The following is a 14,739-nucleotide window of genomic DNA, read 5'->3' as shown; positions in this document are numbered from 1 at the left end:
TCCTTCGGCTCATCCGACGCCTCAACAAGAAACTTTTTCTCTTTCTCTCAAGTGCTAAGGAACGCAAGCTCCAACAACTCATCGACACCAACACCCATCTAGGACCCTCCACCCCTGCCTGTCCCTCCGTCCCCACCCCATCTTCCAATCCCAACCCCAGCCGTGTATTCACTATACCCCCTGACCTTCCCCTCTCCGATGCTGAACGTTCAGTGCTCAGCAAAGGACTTAGTTTCATACCCTTACGCCCTCACCTCAATGAATTTCGGGCTCGGCATGATACTGAACTCTTCTTCCGCCGTCTTCGTCTCCGGGCTCACTTCTTTGGGCAGGAGTCCTCTCCCAGTTCAACGGATCCTTTTACCCATCTTCAATATTCTCCCTCCACCTGGACCCCTCCCTCTGGATTCTTACCTTCTCTCGATCTTTTCATTGAGAACTGTCGGCGCGACATTAGTCGTCTCAATTTCTCTGCTCCTCTCACCCATTCTAACCTGTCTCTCTCTGAACTTACTGCACTCCATTCTCTCAGGTCCAACCCTGACATTGTCATCAAACCCGCTGACAAGGGTGGTGCTGTTGTTGTGTGGCGCACTGACCTCTACCACGCGGAGGCTGAGCGTCAACTCGCAGACACTTCCTCCTACCTCTCCCTGGACCATGACCCCATCACTGAACATCAAGCCATTGTTTCCAGGACTGTCACTGACCTCATCTCCTCTGGGGATCTCCCTCCCACAGCTTCCAACCTGATAGTTGCCCAACCTCGGACGGCCCGCTTCTATCTCCTACCCAAAATCCACAAACAGAACTGCCCCGGTAGACCGATCGTCTCAGCTTGCTCCTGCCCCACAGAACTCATTTCTCGTTATCTTGACTCCCTTCTCTCTCCCCTTGTCCAGTCCCTTCCCACCTACATCCGTGATTCCTCTGACACCTTACGTCACATCAACAATTTCCAGTTCCCTGGCCCCTACCGCTTCCTCTTCACCATGGACGTCCAATCCCTCTACACCTCCATCCCCCACCAGGATGGTCTGAGGGCCCTTAGCTTCTTCCTCGAACAGAGGCCCGAACAATCCCCATCCACCACTACTCTCCTCCGTCTGGCTGAACTTGTTCTCACGCTGAACAATTTCTCCTTCAACTCCTCTCACTTCCTCCAAATAAAAGGTGTGGCTATGGGTACCCGCATGGGCCCCAGCTATGCCTGTCTCTTTATGGGGTATGTGGAACATTCCTTGTTGCAGTCCTACTCCGGCCCCCTTCCACAACTCTTTCTCCGGTACATCGATGATTATTTCGGTGCTGCTTCATGCTCTCGTCAGGACTTGGAAAAATTTATTAATTTTGCTTCCAATCTCCACCCCTCCATCATTTTCACGTGGTCCATCTCTGACACTTCCCTTCCCTTCCTTGACCTCTCTGTCTCAATCTCTGGTGATAGACTGTCCACCAATATCCATTACAAACCCACCGACACCCACAGCTATCTCGACTACAGCTCCTCACACCCCACTTCCTGTAAGGACTCCATCCCATTCTCTCAGTTCCTTCGCCTCCGTCGCATCTGTTCCGATGATGCTACATTCAAAAACAGTTCCTCTGACATGTCCTCCTTCTTCCTTAACCGAGGTTTTCCACCCACGGTCGTTGACAGGGCCCTCAACCGTGTCCGGCCCATCTCCCGCGCATCCGCCCTCACTCCTTCTCCTCCCTCCCAGAAACATGATAGGGTCCCCCTTGTCCTCACTTATCACCCCACCAGCCTCCGCATTCAAAGGATCATCCTCCGCCATTTCCGCCAACTCCAGCATGATGCCACTACCAAACACATCTTCCCTTCACCCCCCTTATCGGCATTCCGTAGGGATCGCTCCCTCCGGGACACCCTGGTCCACTCCTCCATCACCCCCTACTCCTCAACCCCCTCCTATGGCACAACCCCTTGCCCACGCAAAAGATGCAACACCTGCCCCTTCACTTCCTCTCTCCTCACCGTCCAAGGACCCAAACACTCCTTTCAAGTGAAGCAGCATTTCACTTGCATTTCCCCCAACTTAGTCTACTGCATTCGTTGCTCCCAATGTGGTCTCCTCTACATTGGAGAGACCAAACGTAAACTGGGCGACCGCTTTGCAGAACACCTGCGGTCTGTCCGCAAGAATGACCCAAACCTCCCTGTCGCTTGCCATTTTAACACTCCACCCTGCTCTCTTGCCCACATGTCTGTCCTTGGCTTGCTGCATTGTTCCAGTGAAGCCCAACGCAAACTGGAGGAACAACACCTCATCTTCCGACTAGGGACTTTACAGCCTTCCGGACTGAATATTGAATTCAACAACTTTAGGTCGTGAGTCCCCTCCCCCATCCCCACCCCCTTTCTGTTACCCCCTTCTTTTTTTTTCCCAATAAATTATAAAGATTTTCCTTTTCCCACCTATTTCCATTATATAAAATATAAAAAAAAACCCACTAGAGCTATACCTTGAGTGCCCTACCATCCATTCTTAATTAGCACATTCGTTTAGATAATATCACCAACTTTAACTTTAACACCTATGTGTTCTATTGTACTATTGTCGTTGACATCTTTTGATGATCTGCTTCTATCACTGCTTGTTTGTCGCTACAACCACACCAACCCCCTCCACCTCTCTGTCTCTCTATCTCTCCGCCCCCCACACACACACCTTAAACCAGCTTATATTTCAGCTCTTTCCTGGACTCGAACTCAAGTTCTGTCGAAGGGTCATGAGGACTCGAAACATCAACTCTTTTCTTCTCCGCCGATGCTGCCAGACCTGCTGAGTTTTTCCAGGTAATTCTGTTTTTGTTTTGGATTTCCAGCATCCGCAGTTTTTTTGTTTTTTTGTTTTTATCAATCATAAGTCTATCCTTTCAAACGGAAACTACATGACCCAGAATTCCCAGCGGTTCATCTCAATCACGTGGGGCGATATTCTTCATTGCCATTGGCAGAGGGAAACGCGCCGGAAGTAGTCGAGCAGTTAAATTACTTCCGCCCTGGGGGTGACTTCCTTTTTTTCGCCGCTGCTCCGGGAAGGGAAATGGCGGCGCAGATCTCCAAGAAGCGAAAGGTGAGCGGGAGGGGGAAACGAGTGAGGGCCGAGCGGGTAACTAAGGGTGGGGATCAGATCGGGAGTAGGCTCGGAGTGTGTGAGAGGCCGGACCGCGGGCTGGCAGCGGCTGTTGGCGGAGGATGGACGCGGATGGTGCCTCCCCGTCCCTAACATGGCGCCGTCTCTTTTTCAGTTCGTGGCGGACGGCATCTTCAAGGCCGAGCTCAACGAGTTCCTGACTCGCGAACTGGCCGAGGACGGCTACAGCGGCGTGGAGGTGCGTGTCACACCCACTAGGACCGAGATCATCATCTTGGCGACCAGGTAAAAAGCCAGAGAGAGAGAGAAGAGCCGCCAGGGCGAGGATTAACTGTGGGTCCCAGGCAGGGCCCTGCCTGGCCGCATTTAGCTCCAGCTGAGGATCTCACTGGCCAGCAAGTCAGGCTCTCTCTGATCGAGGTGTGCAACTAGAATTTAGCTTTTATTATGACAAACTGCGCCTCATTGTTGCCTCTTGAGTTGGCAGGTTATGGGGGTGAAGTTCCTCCACATAGGCTTAAGCACATAGCTTAGACTGGCATTTCAACATAGTGCAGCAAAATTTGGCATTATTGGAAGTGCGGTCTTTCTGTTGAGGTGGTCACCCCTCGGCTGGATGTAAAAGATGACTTTTAAAGATGGTTCATGGACTTGTACCCCACAGTTAACATTGCTATTAAAACAAATTTTCTGCTCGTTATCTGACTGCTTTTTGCAGGAGCTTGCTATATGCAAATTGGCTGCCACATGTCCTTGCAATGCAAACTGCAATTGCACTTCATAAGACCATAAGACATAGGAGCAGAAATTAGGCCAATCGAGTCTGCTCCGTCATTCAATCATGGCTGATAGGAGCAGAAACTAGGCCATTAGGCCCATCGGGTTTGTTCCGCCATTCAATCATGGCTGATAAGTTTCTCAACGCCATTCTCCCGCCTTCTCCCCGTAACTTTTGATCTCCTTACCAATCAAGAAACTTAAATACACTCAATGACCTGGCCTCCACAGCCTTCTGTGGCAATGAATTCCATAGATTCACCACTCTCTGGCTAAAGAAGTTTCTCCTCAGCTCTGTTCTAAAAGGTCTTCCTTTTGCTTTGAGGCTGTGCCCTCGGGTCCTTGTCTCTCCTACTAATGGAAACATCTTCCCCACGTCCACTCTATCCAGGCCTTTCAGTATTCTGTAAGTTTCAATCAGATCCCCCCTCATCCTTCTAAACTCCATCGAGTATAGACCCAGAGTCCTCAAATGTTCCTCATATGTTAAGCCTTTCATTCCTGGGATCATTCTTGTGAAACTCCTCTGGACCCTCTCCAGGGTCAGCACATCCTTCCTGCCGTACGGGGCCCAAAATTGCTTTCAATATTCCAAATGTTGTCTGACCAGAGCCTTTAAAAGCCTCAGCAGCACATCCCTGCTTTTATATTCTAGTCCTCTCGAAATAAATGCCAACATTGCATTTGCCTTCCTAACTACTGACTCAACCTGCAAGTTAACCTTAAGAGAATCCTGGACTAGAGCTCCCAAGTCCCTTTGCACTCCAGATTTCTGAATTCTCTCCCCATTTAGAAAATAGTCCATGCCTCTATTCTTCCTACCAAAGTGCATGACCTCACACTTCCCCACATTGTATTCCATCTGCCACTTCTTTGCCCATTCTCCTAACCTGTCCAAATCCTTCTGCAGCCTCCCTGCCTCCTCAATACCACCTGTCCCTCCACCTATCTTTGTATCATCTGCAAACTTAGCCAGGATGCGCTCAGTTCCTTCCTCTAGATCATTAATGTATAAAGTGAAAAGTTGTGGTCCCAACACTGACCCCTGCGGAACTCCACTAGTCACCGGCCGCCATCCTGAGAAGGACCCCCTTATCCCCACTCTGCCTCCTGCCAGACAGCCAATCTTCTATCCATGCTAGTACCTTGCCTCTAACACCATGGGCTCTTTATCTTACTGAGCAGCATCCTGTGCGGCACCTTGTCAAAGGCCTTCATTGGCTGTTAAGTCCCGTGAGATTTCCTGAGATCGCGAAAGTGGAATTCAAGTTATTTTTCTGAACATCAAAATTATAGCGCTTCTTTTGCACCAGCCAAGCTTCTGGAATATCTTGAATTCCTCCATGTATGACTGGTGTGTAATTCTGTAACTGAGCTCTATGTTGAAGATAGTTCATTGATGTTTTCTGCTACCAGTTGACATTCTATCCATTATAAGTGTACCCAAACTTAAAGATCTTTCATTTATGAAGTGATTTGCACCTAACTTATATCAGTTGATTTAAGGTGCTTTGAAGTTAAACTTGCATCTTACAGTCAATAGGTCCACAAAAAAACAAACCAATGAGTAAGAGAAAAAAACATAAATAGAATTACTGACAAGATGGGCAGTGCTGCCCTGATCTGAATAAATGGTAAAATTAATTTTTTCACATAGCCAAAAAGTGTCTCATGATGAATTACATGATGAATGAGTTTCCTTTTCTCTACCTTCAGTGTGACTTGGCAGAACCAACCTTGCATGACTGTGTTCCCAAATGTAGGTCCAAATCCATTTCAAAACGGTGTCGAGGCTTGTCTTGTACCGCACGTTTTGAGATCTCTACCTAAGGCTCGAGTACTTTCAGTTCCTCTGAGTTATACTGCCACCTTTCCATCCTGTGTTATATAGTGCATGCCTTCAACCAACCCCAAAAAAACTCCCCAGGTCTGAGGTTGAGCAGTGGCAAAGGATGGTATTAAGTTTAAAGTAACTTTGGTACATACTATGACCAACTATTTGGAATGACAATTTTTTAAAATGTTTAAATGGTGGAATTACAGTTCTTGGTAAATTAATAATAATCTGAAGAGTCCTTAATGAAATAATTTGCTTTAGACACAGAACTTTAGAAAACCCATGTTTTTGTGTTGTATGAACAATTTGCCTAAAGCACCGAGTAATTTTTTAAAAAATTATTTAACAGGACTCAGAATGTGCTGGGTGAGAAAGGCCGCCGAATCCGTGAGCTGACTGCTGTTGTTCAGAAGCGGTTTGGTTTCCCAGAGGGAAGTGTTGAGGTAAGTTGAGGGTGATTTTTCTCTTCACACTCATTAGTTTTTTTTTGGCTGTGCAGAGGTTACACTCAAGTTGGAGCAAAAGCTCCTCTCTTACTGTCACCTTCAGTGATGATGCTTGATGACGAGTCTGATGGGATGTGATCTGTATTAGGATTCCTGATGCAGTAGGCATGTTCTGTGCTGCTGGTTTTGGGGTCCTGAACGGCATCTCCCTTCAATTGATGACTTAGAGGCATTTGTCTGAGAAGGTTTTGATGAGTATCACAAGCAGAAACTCTTGAGAAAAGGCCACTCATAGGTGTGTGGTTAGCCAGATCAAAACTAAGACATAGTTTGTACAATACACCTGTCAAGGAGTTTAGTGTCACTGTTTGAATAGCAATTCCCTAAATCAAATGCAGGTTTTCCAAACTGAGTGTGTCTTCCCTCATCTGGTGTTTGGTTGTCTGATGGTGCAAAATATTCTTCAAAATGCTGTGATTTAAAGTGGAGCCAGAAACTGACTCTACAGGTTTCAATTTGCAAAGTTCCCGGAACTGCCAAGTAATCCTGAGACCCAGGGTGAATCCCAACACAGCAGCTAGTGGAATTTGAATTCAGTAAAAATCTGGAATTTAAAGACTGATGATGGCAATGAAACCATTGTCAATTGTTGTAAAAACCCATCTGGTTCACTAATGTCCTTTAGGGAAGGAAATCTGTCGTCATCACCTGGTTTGGCCTACATGTGATTCCAGACCCACGGCAATGTGGTTGACTCTTAAAATGTCCTCTGAACAAGGGCATTAGGGATGGGTAATAAATGCTAGCCTAGCCAGTGATGCCCATATCCCTTGCCCTTTGAAGTGGCCTAGCAAGTCATTCAGTTGTATCAAACCGCTACGGTCACAAAAAAGGAATGAAACCAGACAGGACCACCCGTCATCGACCCAGGCACTGGAAACAACAACAGCAAATTCGACCCTGCATAGTCCTCCTTATTAACGTCCAGGGTCTTGTGCCAAAATTGAGAGAGCTGTCTCAGACTAGTCAAGCAGCAGCCCGACATAATCATCCTCACGGAATCATACCTTGCAGATCACCATGCAGTGTTGAAGGCACAGTTCTATACAATCAGGAGGGAATTGCCTTGGGAGCCCTCAATATCAACTCCGGACTCCATGAAGTTTCATGGCATCAGGTCAAACATGGGCAAGGAAACCTCTTGCTGATTACCATGTACCACCCTCTCTCAGTTGCTGAATCAGTGCTCCTCCATGTTGAACACCACTTGGATGAGACACTGAGGGTGGCAAGGGTGCAGAATGTTCTCTGGGCGGGGGACTTCAATGTCCATCACCTAGAGTGGCTCGGTAGCACCACTACTGACTGAACTGGCTGAGTCCTAAGTGACATAGCTGCTCGACTGGGTCTTTAGCAGGTGGTGAGGGAACCGACAAGAGGGAAAAACATACTTGACCTCATCACCAACCTGCCTGCTGCAGATGCATCTGTTCAAGGCAGTATCAGTAGGACTGACTACTGCACAGTCGTTGTGAGACAAAGTTGCACCTTCACACTGAGGATACCCTCCATGTGTGGCACTACCACCATGCTAAATGGGATAGATTTCGAACAGATCTAGCAACTCAAGACTGGGCATCCATGAGGCACTGTGAGCCGTCAGCAGCAGAATTGTATACAACCACAATCTAACCTCATGACCTGGCATATCCTCCACACTACCATTACCATCAACCCTGGTTCAATGAAGAGTGCAGGAAGGCATGCCAGGAGCAGCACCAGGCTACTAAAAATGAGGTGTCAACTGGTGAAGCTACAATACAGGACTACTTATGTGCCAAACAGCATAAGCAGCAAGCAATAGACAGGGCTAAGTGATCCTTCAATTAACAGATCATGTCTTTGACAGTGTGGCATCAAGGAGCCCTAGCAAAACTGGAGTCAGTAGGAATCAGAGGGAAAACTGCTGGTTGGAGTCACCTTGCACAAAGGAAGATGGTTGTGGTTGTTGGAGGTCAGTTATCTCAGCTGCAGGACATCACTGCAGGTGTTCCTCAGGGTTGTGTCCTCGGCTCAACCATCTTCAGCTGCTTCATCAAAGACTTTCCTTCCATCATAAGGTCAGAAGTGGGGATGTTTGCTGTTGGTTGCACAATGATCACCATTTGCAACTCCTCAGATACTGAAGCAGCCCATGCTCAAATGCAGCAAGAGCTAGACAATAGCCAGGCTTGGGCTGACAAGTGGCAAGTAATATTCACGCCACACAAGTGTCAGGGAATGACCATCTCCAACAGGAGAGAATTGAACCATTGCACCTTGATGTGCAATGGCATTACCACCACTGAATCCCCCACTATCAACAACCTGGGGGTTACCATTGACCAGAAACTGAACTGGACTAGCCATATAAATACTGTGGCTACAAGAGCAGGTCAGAGGCTAGGAATTGTGCAATGAATAAACCGCCTCCTGACTCTCCAAAGCCTGTCCACCATCTACAAGGCACAGGTCACAAGTGTGATGGAATACTCTCCACTTGCCTGGATGAGTGCAGCTCCCACAACACTCGAAGCTTGAAACTGTCCAGGACAAAGCAGCCAGGTGATTGGCACCCCTTCCACAAACATTCACTACCGACACACTAACAGCAGTGTGTACCATCTACAAGATACATTGCAGGAATTCATAAAGGCACCTTTGACAGCGCTTTCCAAACCTATGGCCACTACCATGTAGAAGGATAAGGGCTGCAGATGGATAGGAACTCACCATCCTGACGTGGAAATATATCGCCGGTGCTTCACTGTCACTGGGTCAAAGTCCTGGAAACCCCTTCCTAACAGCACTGTGGGTGTACCTGCACCACATAGACTGCACCAGTTCAAGAAGGCAGCTCACCACCACCTTCTTAAAGGCAACTAGGGATGGGCAATAAATGCTGGCCTTCACAGCAAAGCCCACATTGCATGAATGAATTTTAAACAAGACTTTTAAGTCGAGTTGTGAAATAAAGGAATAAGGCAGATCTAAGCAGAAATGATGTTTAGTTGCTATAGGGATTTGAGTCATAGTGCAATGTGAGGTTTTCACTTTGTCCTGAATTTTTCTTGTTCCACAGCTCTATGCTGAAAAGGTTGCTACTCGAGGGCTTTGTGCTATAGCTCAGGCAGAGTCCCTGCGTTACAAGTTGCTTGGTGGCCTGGCTGTGCGTAGGTAAGGATTTGCTTACCCTAAGCATTATTTCAAATATCTAAGACTAATATTTCAAACTCAGTGGAATGGGAATTTAAGGATTTTCAAAGCTAAAGGCATAACCAATTGAATTGAAGTAATTCTAAAGCCTTATAGTTACAGTACTTTGGCTATTTTGCTAAAGCATTTGTCTGCGAATGTGCATGCACTTATGGTATAAATTTAATTTAAATGTGAATCACTTCTGATTCATGCCAATGTAACACAGTCAAGTGTTGTGGTCTGAACTGACTCCAAAATGGAAGAAGGCTTGTTTCTCCTGAAGATTTGCTCTGATATAGTGTCAGACCCAGGCTCTGAATTCAAACTGTATTTTCACACCACCTGCTGTGAAACCATTTTGCACTGCTGCATTAAATTGCAGTTTAAGCATGTCTTTGTTTTACTAACCAGGTTAGTTTGTTTTCTGGACCATTTTGACATGCTAATGAACTTGAGTGCTTCAGAGGCACTAGTAATATTTTGTAACCAGCTAAACCAAAAAATAAAGGATTGTGGCTTATTGAGTTCCTTTTTTTGTTTTTAATTGATGAGTAGTGTTTACTTGATGGCAGTTGGTCCACTTGTAGCTTGTGGTGCCAGGTCATACAGATTACGAATGCTATCCTGGTTCAAATGATTTCTGTCAGATAGTGATTGAGATGATACAATTGACCTCAGTGTTTCTAGGTTAGGGAATGGGGCTAAATAGGCAAGGTTGCTGCCCTTAATCCCTGTCCTGTTAGCTGTACCAAAGCATATGCAAATTTGTGCTGTGCGAGCCTCTAATGTGGAGCTTAACTATGATGTCCTCAAAGATAGATATATCTGCATTCACTGAAGAATAGCCAATTTGATGGTGTAATTAAGTGTTGACAACACAAAAGGAACTAACTTAGGATTTGCCATTGGGGGGAAGGAATGCAGAAGCTTTTTTTTTAATTAAACACGTTATTATCTGCATTTATTGGAGACAACATGTAACGTCTCATGGTTTATCTTCTGCTGCCTTCTGCATCACCCTTCCTAATATGTTTTGTTCAAGTTAGTAGTTGTCCAAAGGGTTTTTTTGGTGTTAACATTTGGGGTGGTGTTAAAGTGAAGAAATTAAATTTGGACCTTCCTTTCCCAACCCAGAGCCTGCTATGGTGTTCTCCGCTTCATTATGGAAAGTGGAGCTAAGGGCTGTGAAGTGGTAGTTTCCGGAAAACTCCGTGGCCAGAGAGCCAAGTCCATGAAATTTGTTGACGGTTTGATGATCCACAGTGGTGATCCAGTGAACTACTACGTTGATACAGCTGTGCGTCATGTATTGCTAAGACAAGGTGAGTGAGGGGCTTGCACTAAAGTCGTGGCAGATGGCCTTTCCACAGCTAGGCAAAATGTTTTATCTGAACGTTAGGCTGTTTCAGGTGGTTCAGAATAAGTATCCAGCCTTTCCAGCTATATATTTTTTTACAAACCAAATCTATTTCTGGCTATGCTAAGAGACTGGCACACCAGAGGTGAATTTCTGTAAAACTAACAGTTGCTGTCATTTGAACTTGTATCTACCAAATTACCTACCTGGATTTCAGTTAATTTTCCTAGTTCAGGTTAATTAACAGCAATCAAATATGGCAATTGTATAAATTGTCATTAAAATTGACTTTATTTTTGGTTTGCTACAATATTTGAAAAAGGATAGCACCTTCAATAATGCTATATAAAATATAGTCACTGGCATTTTAATGGTATAGATGATGGCTTCATGTATTTGGTTCTAAAGCTGATTTGTTCATTTGCAGGTGTGTTGGGAATCAAAGTTAAGATCATGCTGCCATGGGATCCAAGTGGTAAAATTGGACCCAAGAAACCTCTGCCTGATCATGTCAGCATTGTTGAGCCCAAGGACGAGATCTTGCCAACTACACCCATTTCAGAACAGAAGGGAGGCAAACCAGAGCAACCTGTCATCCAGCAGCCTGGACCAGTTCCAACTGCATAGTTGGGTATGCTATTCCTTTCCTTTACTATAACCACACCTGTTAAATCCTTAGCAATCTATGAAGCTACATCAAGACATGTTGATTAGATTTTAGGCCTTTCCTAGTCAATGGACAGAAAAATCCAGTCTCTTCTACTGTATCAAATATTAGTTAGAAATGTTTCTGGAATTTGTTATTTAAGTTGGATGGAGCATCATTTGAGGTTTTGTTTTAATTTTGGTTCTTTATTTGCATCAATTTGTGTTTCCCAATTGTATGCCAGATCAACGGAATAGTTATAGTACTGGAACAGAACACTGGTTCAGAGCTGGATTCCTTGTTGAGTTGAATTTAATAATTCTGGTCATTTGTGGATTCAGCATATAGTGTAAAATGATCATGAAAGCTGATATAGTTCAAGACACCAGCTTCTCCAGGGACTAGAGATGAGGGATAAATGCAATTTTGCCAGTGTCAGACATTAACAGAATTTTAAAACCTGCAAGATGCTGATAGATTCCTTCAGTGATGATGCTTGATGACGAGTCTGATGGAACTTAGCTTGTCTCAGGATTCTTGATGCAGCTGGCATGTTCTGTGCTTCTGAATCTGGACTCCTGGGTGCTGTGTCTCATCTAGTGACGACTTTGAGGCATTTGTCTGAGAAGGGTTAAGTAACAAATGTGTGCGTGTGGTTAACTAGCTTAAGCTTAATTGCATCTAATTTGTGCTTTTTCTGTCCCTACAGGTGTACCAACATCTAAAAGAAGTTTCTAATTTTCTGTTGTTGCTTTGAATAAAAGAAAAGAAAAAAGTTTATTTATTTCTATTGTATTTGTATCACACGTTGGAAATACCAATGCTGTGCTTTGTCCCTAGAAGTTATATTTTGCTGTTGAATGTTACAAAGTCACCTGCATGACTCACTCAGTTATGATTGTGGGTAGCACTCTTCCCTATGAATCTCAAAGTTCTGGGTTCAAGTCCCACTCCAGGGTTTGAGCATAAATTTCAAGACTGACATTCCAGTGCAGTACTGAGGAAGCATTACACTGTTGGAGGTGTCATCCTTCAGGTGAGTTGTTATGGTTGTGCCTCATGTGCCTGCTTGGGTGGATGTAAAAGATCCCATGATATTTTGAAGAAGAGCAGGGGAGTTATCCCAGGTGTCCTGGCCAGTATTCATCCATCCATCCATCAGTCAAGTTGCAACAGATTAATTGGTCATTATCAAAATGTTCTTCGTGGGAGTTTGCTGAATACATATTGACTGTTTCCTACATTACAACAGCGACTACATCTTTTGAGTACTGCATTGGCTGTAAAGCATTTTGAGGTGTCAAGTCATAAAAGCACCATATACATGCAAGTTGCCTTTTCTTGTCTCTCTTCAATGATGGACTGGCCGTATAAACTTGCTATACAGGTTGAATGAAAGTTTAGTGATTATGGTAACATGATCGGAGGTTGATCTTTCCCTTACTGGTGAAACTAAGATGTTAGAGTTTGTCGTATCTGATGACTAGTTGTGAAGTGCTTGTCAGGAAGGACTGATTTTTCTGCCCATTTAGACAGTGTAATAGTATCTGTGATTTGGAGTGGAGAGAGATATTTTAAACTATTAAATTGCATTTTATCAAGCTTGTATTTCCATATACATTGAAAAACGTAAAGGGAAAGTTGCATTGATTCCTTTGCGTAATGACTAGTCTGACAGGATATACTGTCAGGATTCCTGATAAGTTTGCAACTTTCCTGACTTTGCAGCTTTGGTCCAAACATAGACAATAGAGTTGAATTTGAGGTGAGAGTGACTGCACTTAGTATCGAGGAGCTTGAGCAAAACTGAAGCCAACAGGAATGGGGGAGGGTTGGGGGTAATGGGAGAGAAACTCGACTTGTTGGAATCACAAAGGAAAATGGGTCTTGAAGCACAATCATCTCACTGCAGTAGTTTGTGAAAACACAGGAGTGATAAGGCCCCACCTAAGAGGTTAGTGGGCACAATTAAAGCACGTGGGGGGCAATACACTGGCATAGATTGAGAATTGGTTGACAGACCAGAAACAGTGGGAATAAACGGGCCTTTCCAGATGGTAGGTAGTGACAAGTGTATCGCAGGCATCAGTGCTTGGGCTCCAGCTATTAATGATCTATAAATGACTTGGATGAGGAAACCAAATGCAATATTTCCAAGTTTGCTGATGACACAAAACGGGGCAGGGTTCTGAGGAGGTTTCAGGGCGATTTAGACAATTGTGTGTGGGCAAAAGCATGGCAAGATGTGGATAAATATTAAGTTATATGCTTCAGTGTAAAAAAAAAGGGGGTATTTAAATGGTATATTGGGAAATGTGGATGTACAAAGAGATCTGGGTGTCCTTGTACACCAGTAAACAGGTAGATACAGTGCGCAATTAGGAAGGCAACTGTTCTGATAAAAGCAAAAAACTGCGGATGCTGGAAGTCCAAAATAAAAATACCTGGAAAAACTCAGCAGGTCTGGCAGCATCCGCGGAGAGGAATAGTTAACGTTTCGTGTCCGTATGACTCAACAGAACTAAGTAAAAATAGAAAAAGAGGTGAAATATAAGCTGGTTTGGGGGGGTGGGACAGCTAGAGCTGGATAGAGGGGCAGTGATAGGTGGAGATAGACAGAAGGACAAACAGTTCACCTCCTTGTCCTTTTGTCTATGACATGTTTTGGCTATCTCCACCTATCACTGGCCCTCTATCCAGCACTACCTGTCCCCCCCCAACCTTAAATCAGCTTATATTTCACCCCTTTTCTATTTTTACTTAGTTTTGTTGAGTCATACGGACTTGAAACATTAACTGTTCCTCTCCGCAGATGCTGCCAGACCTGCTGAGTTTTTCTAGGTATTTTTATTGTAAGTAAAATGCTGCTTCACTTGAAAGGAGTGTTTGGGCCCTTGAACAGTGAGGAGAGGGGAAGTAAAGGGGCAGGTGTTGCACTTTCTGCGGTTGCATGGGAAGGTGCTGTGGGAGGGGGTTGAGGTGTAGGGGGTGATAGAGGACTGGACCAGGGTTCCCTGGAGGGAAGATGTTTTTGGTGGTGGCAGCATGCTGGAAATAGTGCAGGATGATCCTTTGAATGCGGAGGCTGGTGGAGTGATAAGTAAGTAAGGACAAGGGGGACCCTATTATGGTTCTGGGAGGGAGAGGAAGGTGTAAGGGCAATGCACAGGAGATGGGTTGGGCACTGTTGAGGGCCCTGTCAACCACCGTGGGTGGAAAGCCTCGGCGAAGGAAGACGTCAGAGGAACTGTTTTTGAAAGTGGCATCATCAGAACAGATGCGATGGAGGCAAAGCAACTGAGAGAATAGGATGGAGT

The 14,739-nt window shown here is 45.1% G+C and overlaps 1 protein-coding gene and 2 non-coding genes across 3 annotated transcripts; all 3 read left to right on the top strand.

The window, feature by feature from the left end:
- The first annotated feature begins 2,942 nt into the window (after window positions 1-2,942).
- Window positions 2,943-12,200, top strand: rps3 (ribosomal protein S3). Its single transcript, XM_041199830.1, has 7 exons — window positions 2,943-3,101; window positions 3,277-3,407; window positions 6,086-6,179; window positions 9,304-9,398; window positions 10,554-10,741; window positions 11,204-11,407; window positions 12,132-12,200. Exons 1-6 carry the CDS (start codon window positions 3,072-3,074, stop codon window positions 11,401-11,403), a joined length of 738 nt encoding a protein of 245 aa, XP_041055764.1. The 5' UTR covers window positions 2,943-3,071; the 3' UTR covers window positions 11,404-11,407; window positions 12,132-12,200.
- On the top strand, window positions 6,280-6,428 carry LOC121284553. Its single transcript, XR_005944515.1, has one exon. It is a non-coding gene; the product is annotated as a small nucleolar RNA SNORD15 (small nucleolar RNA).
- Window positions 11,904-12,052, top strand: LOC121284551. Its single transcript, XR_005944514.1, has one exon. It is a non-coding gene; the product is annotated as a small nucleolar RNA SNORD15 (small nucleolar RNA).
- Window positions 12,201-14,739: the final 2,539 nt, after the last annotated feature.

This window comes from Carcharodon carcharias, chromosome 11 (genome assembly GCF_017639515.1).
Source record: "Carcharodon carcharias isolate sCarCar2 chromosome 11, sCarCar2.pri, whole genome shotgun sequence".
Taxonomy (NCBI): Eukaryota; Metazoa; Chordata; class Chondrichthyes; order Lamniformes; family Lamnidae; genus Carcharodon; species Carcharodon carcharias.
This window is presented reverse-complemented; position numbering and strand designations above follow the sequence as displayed.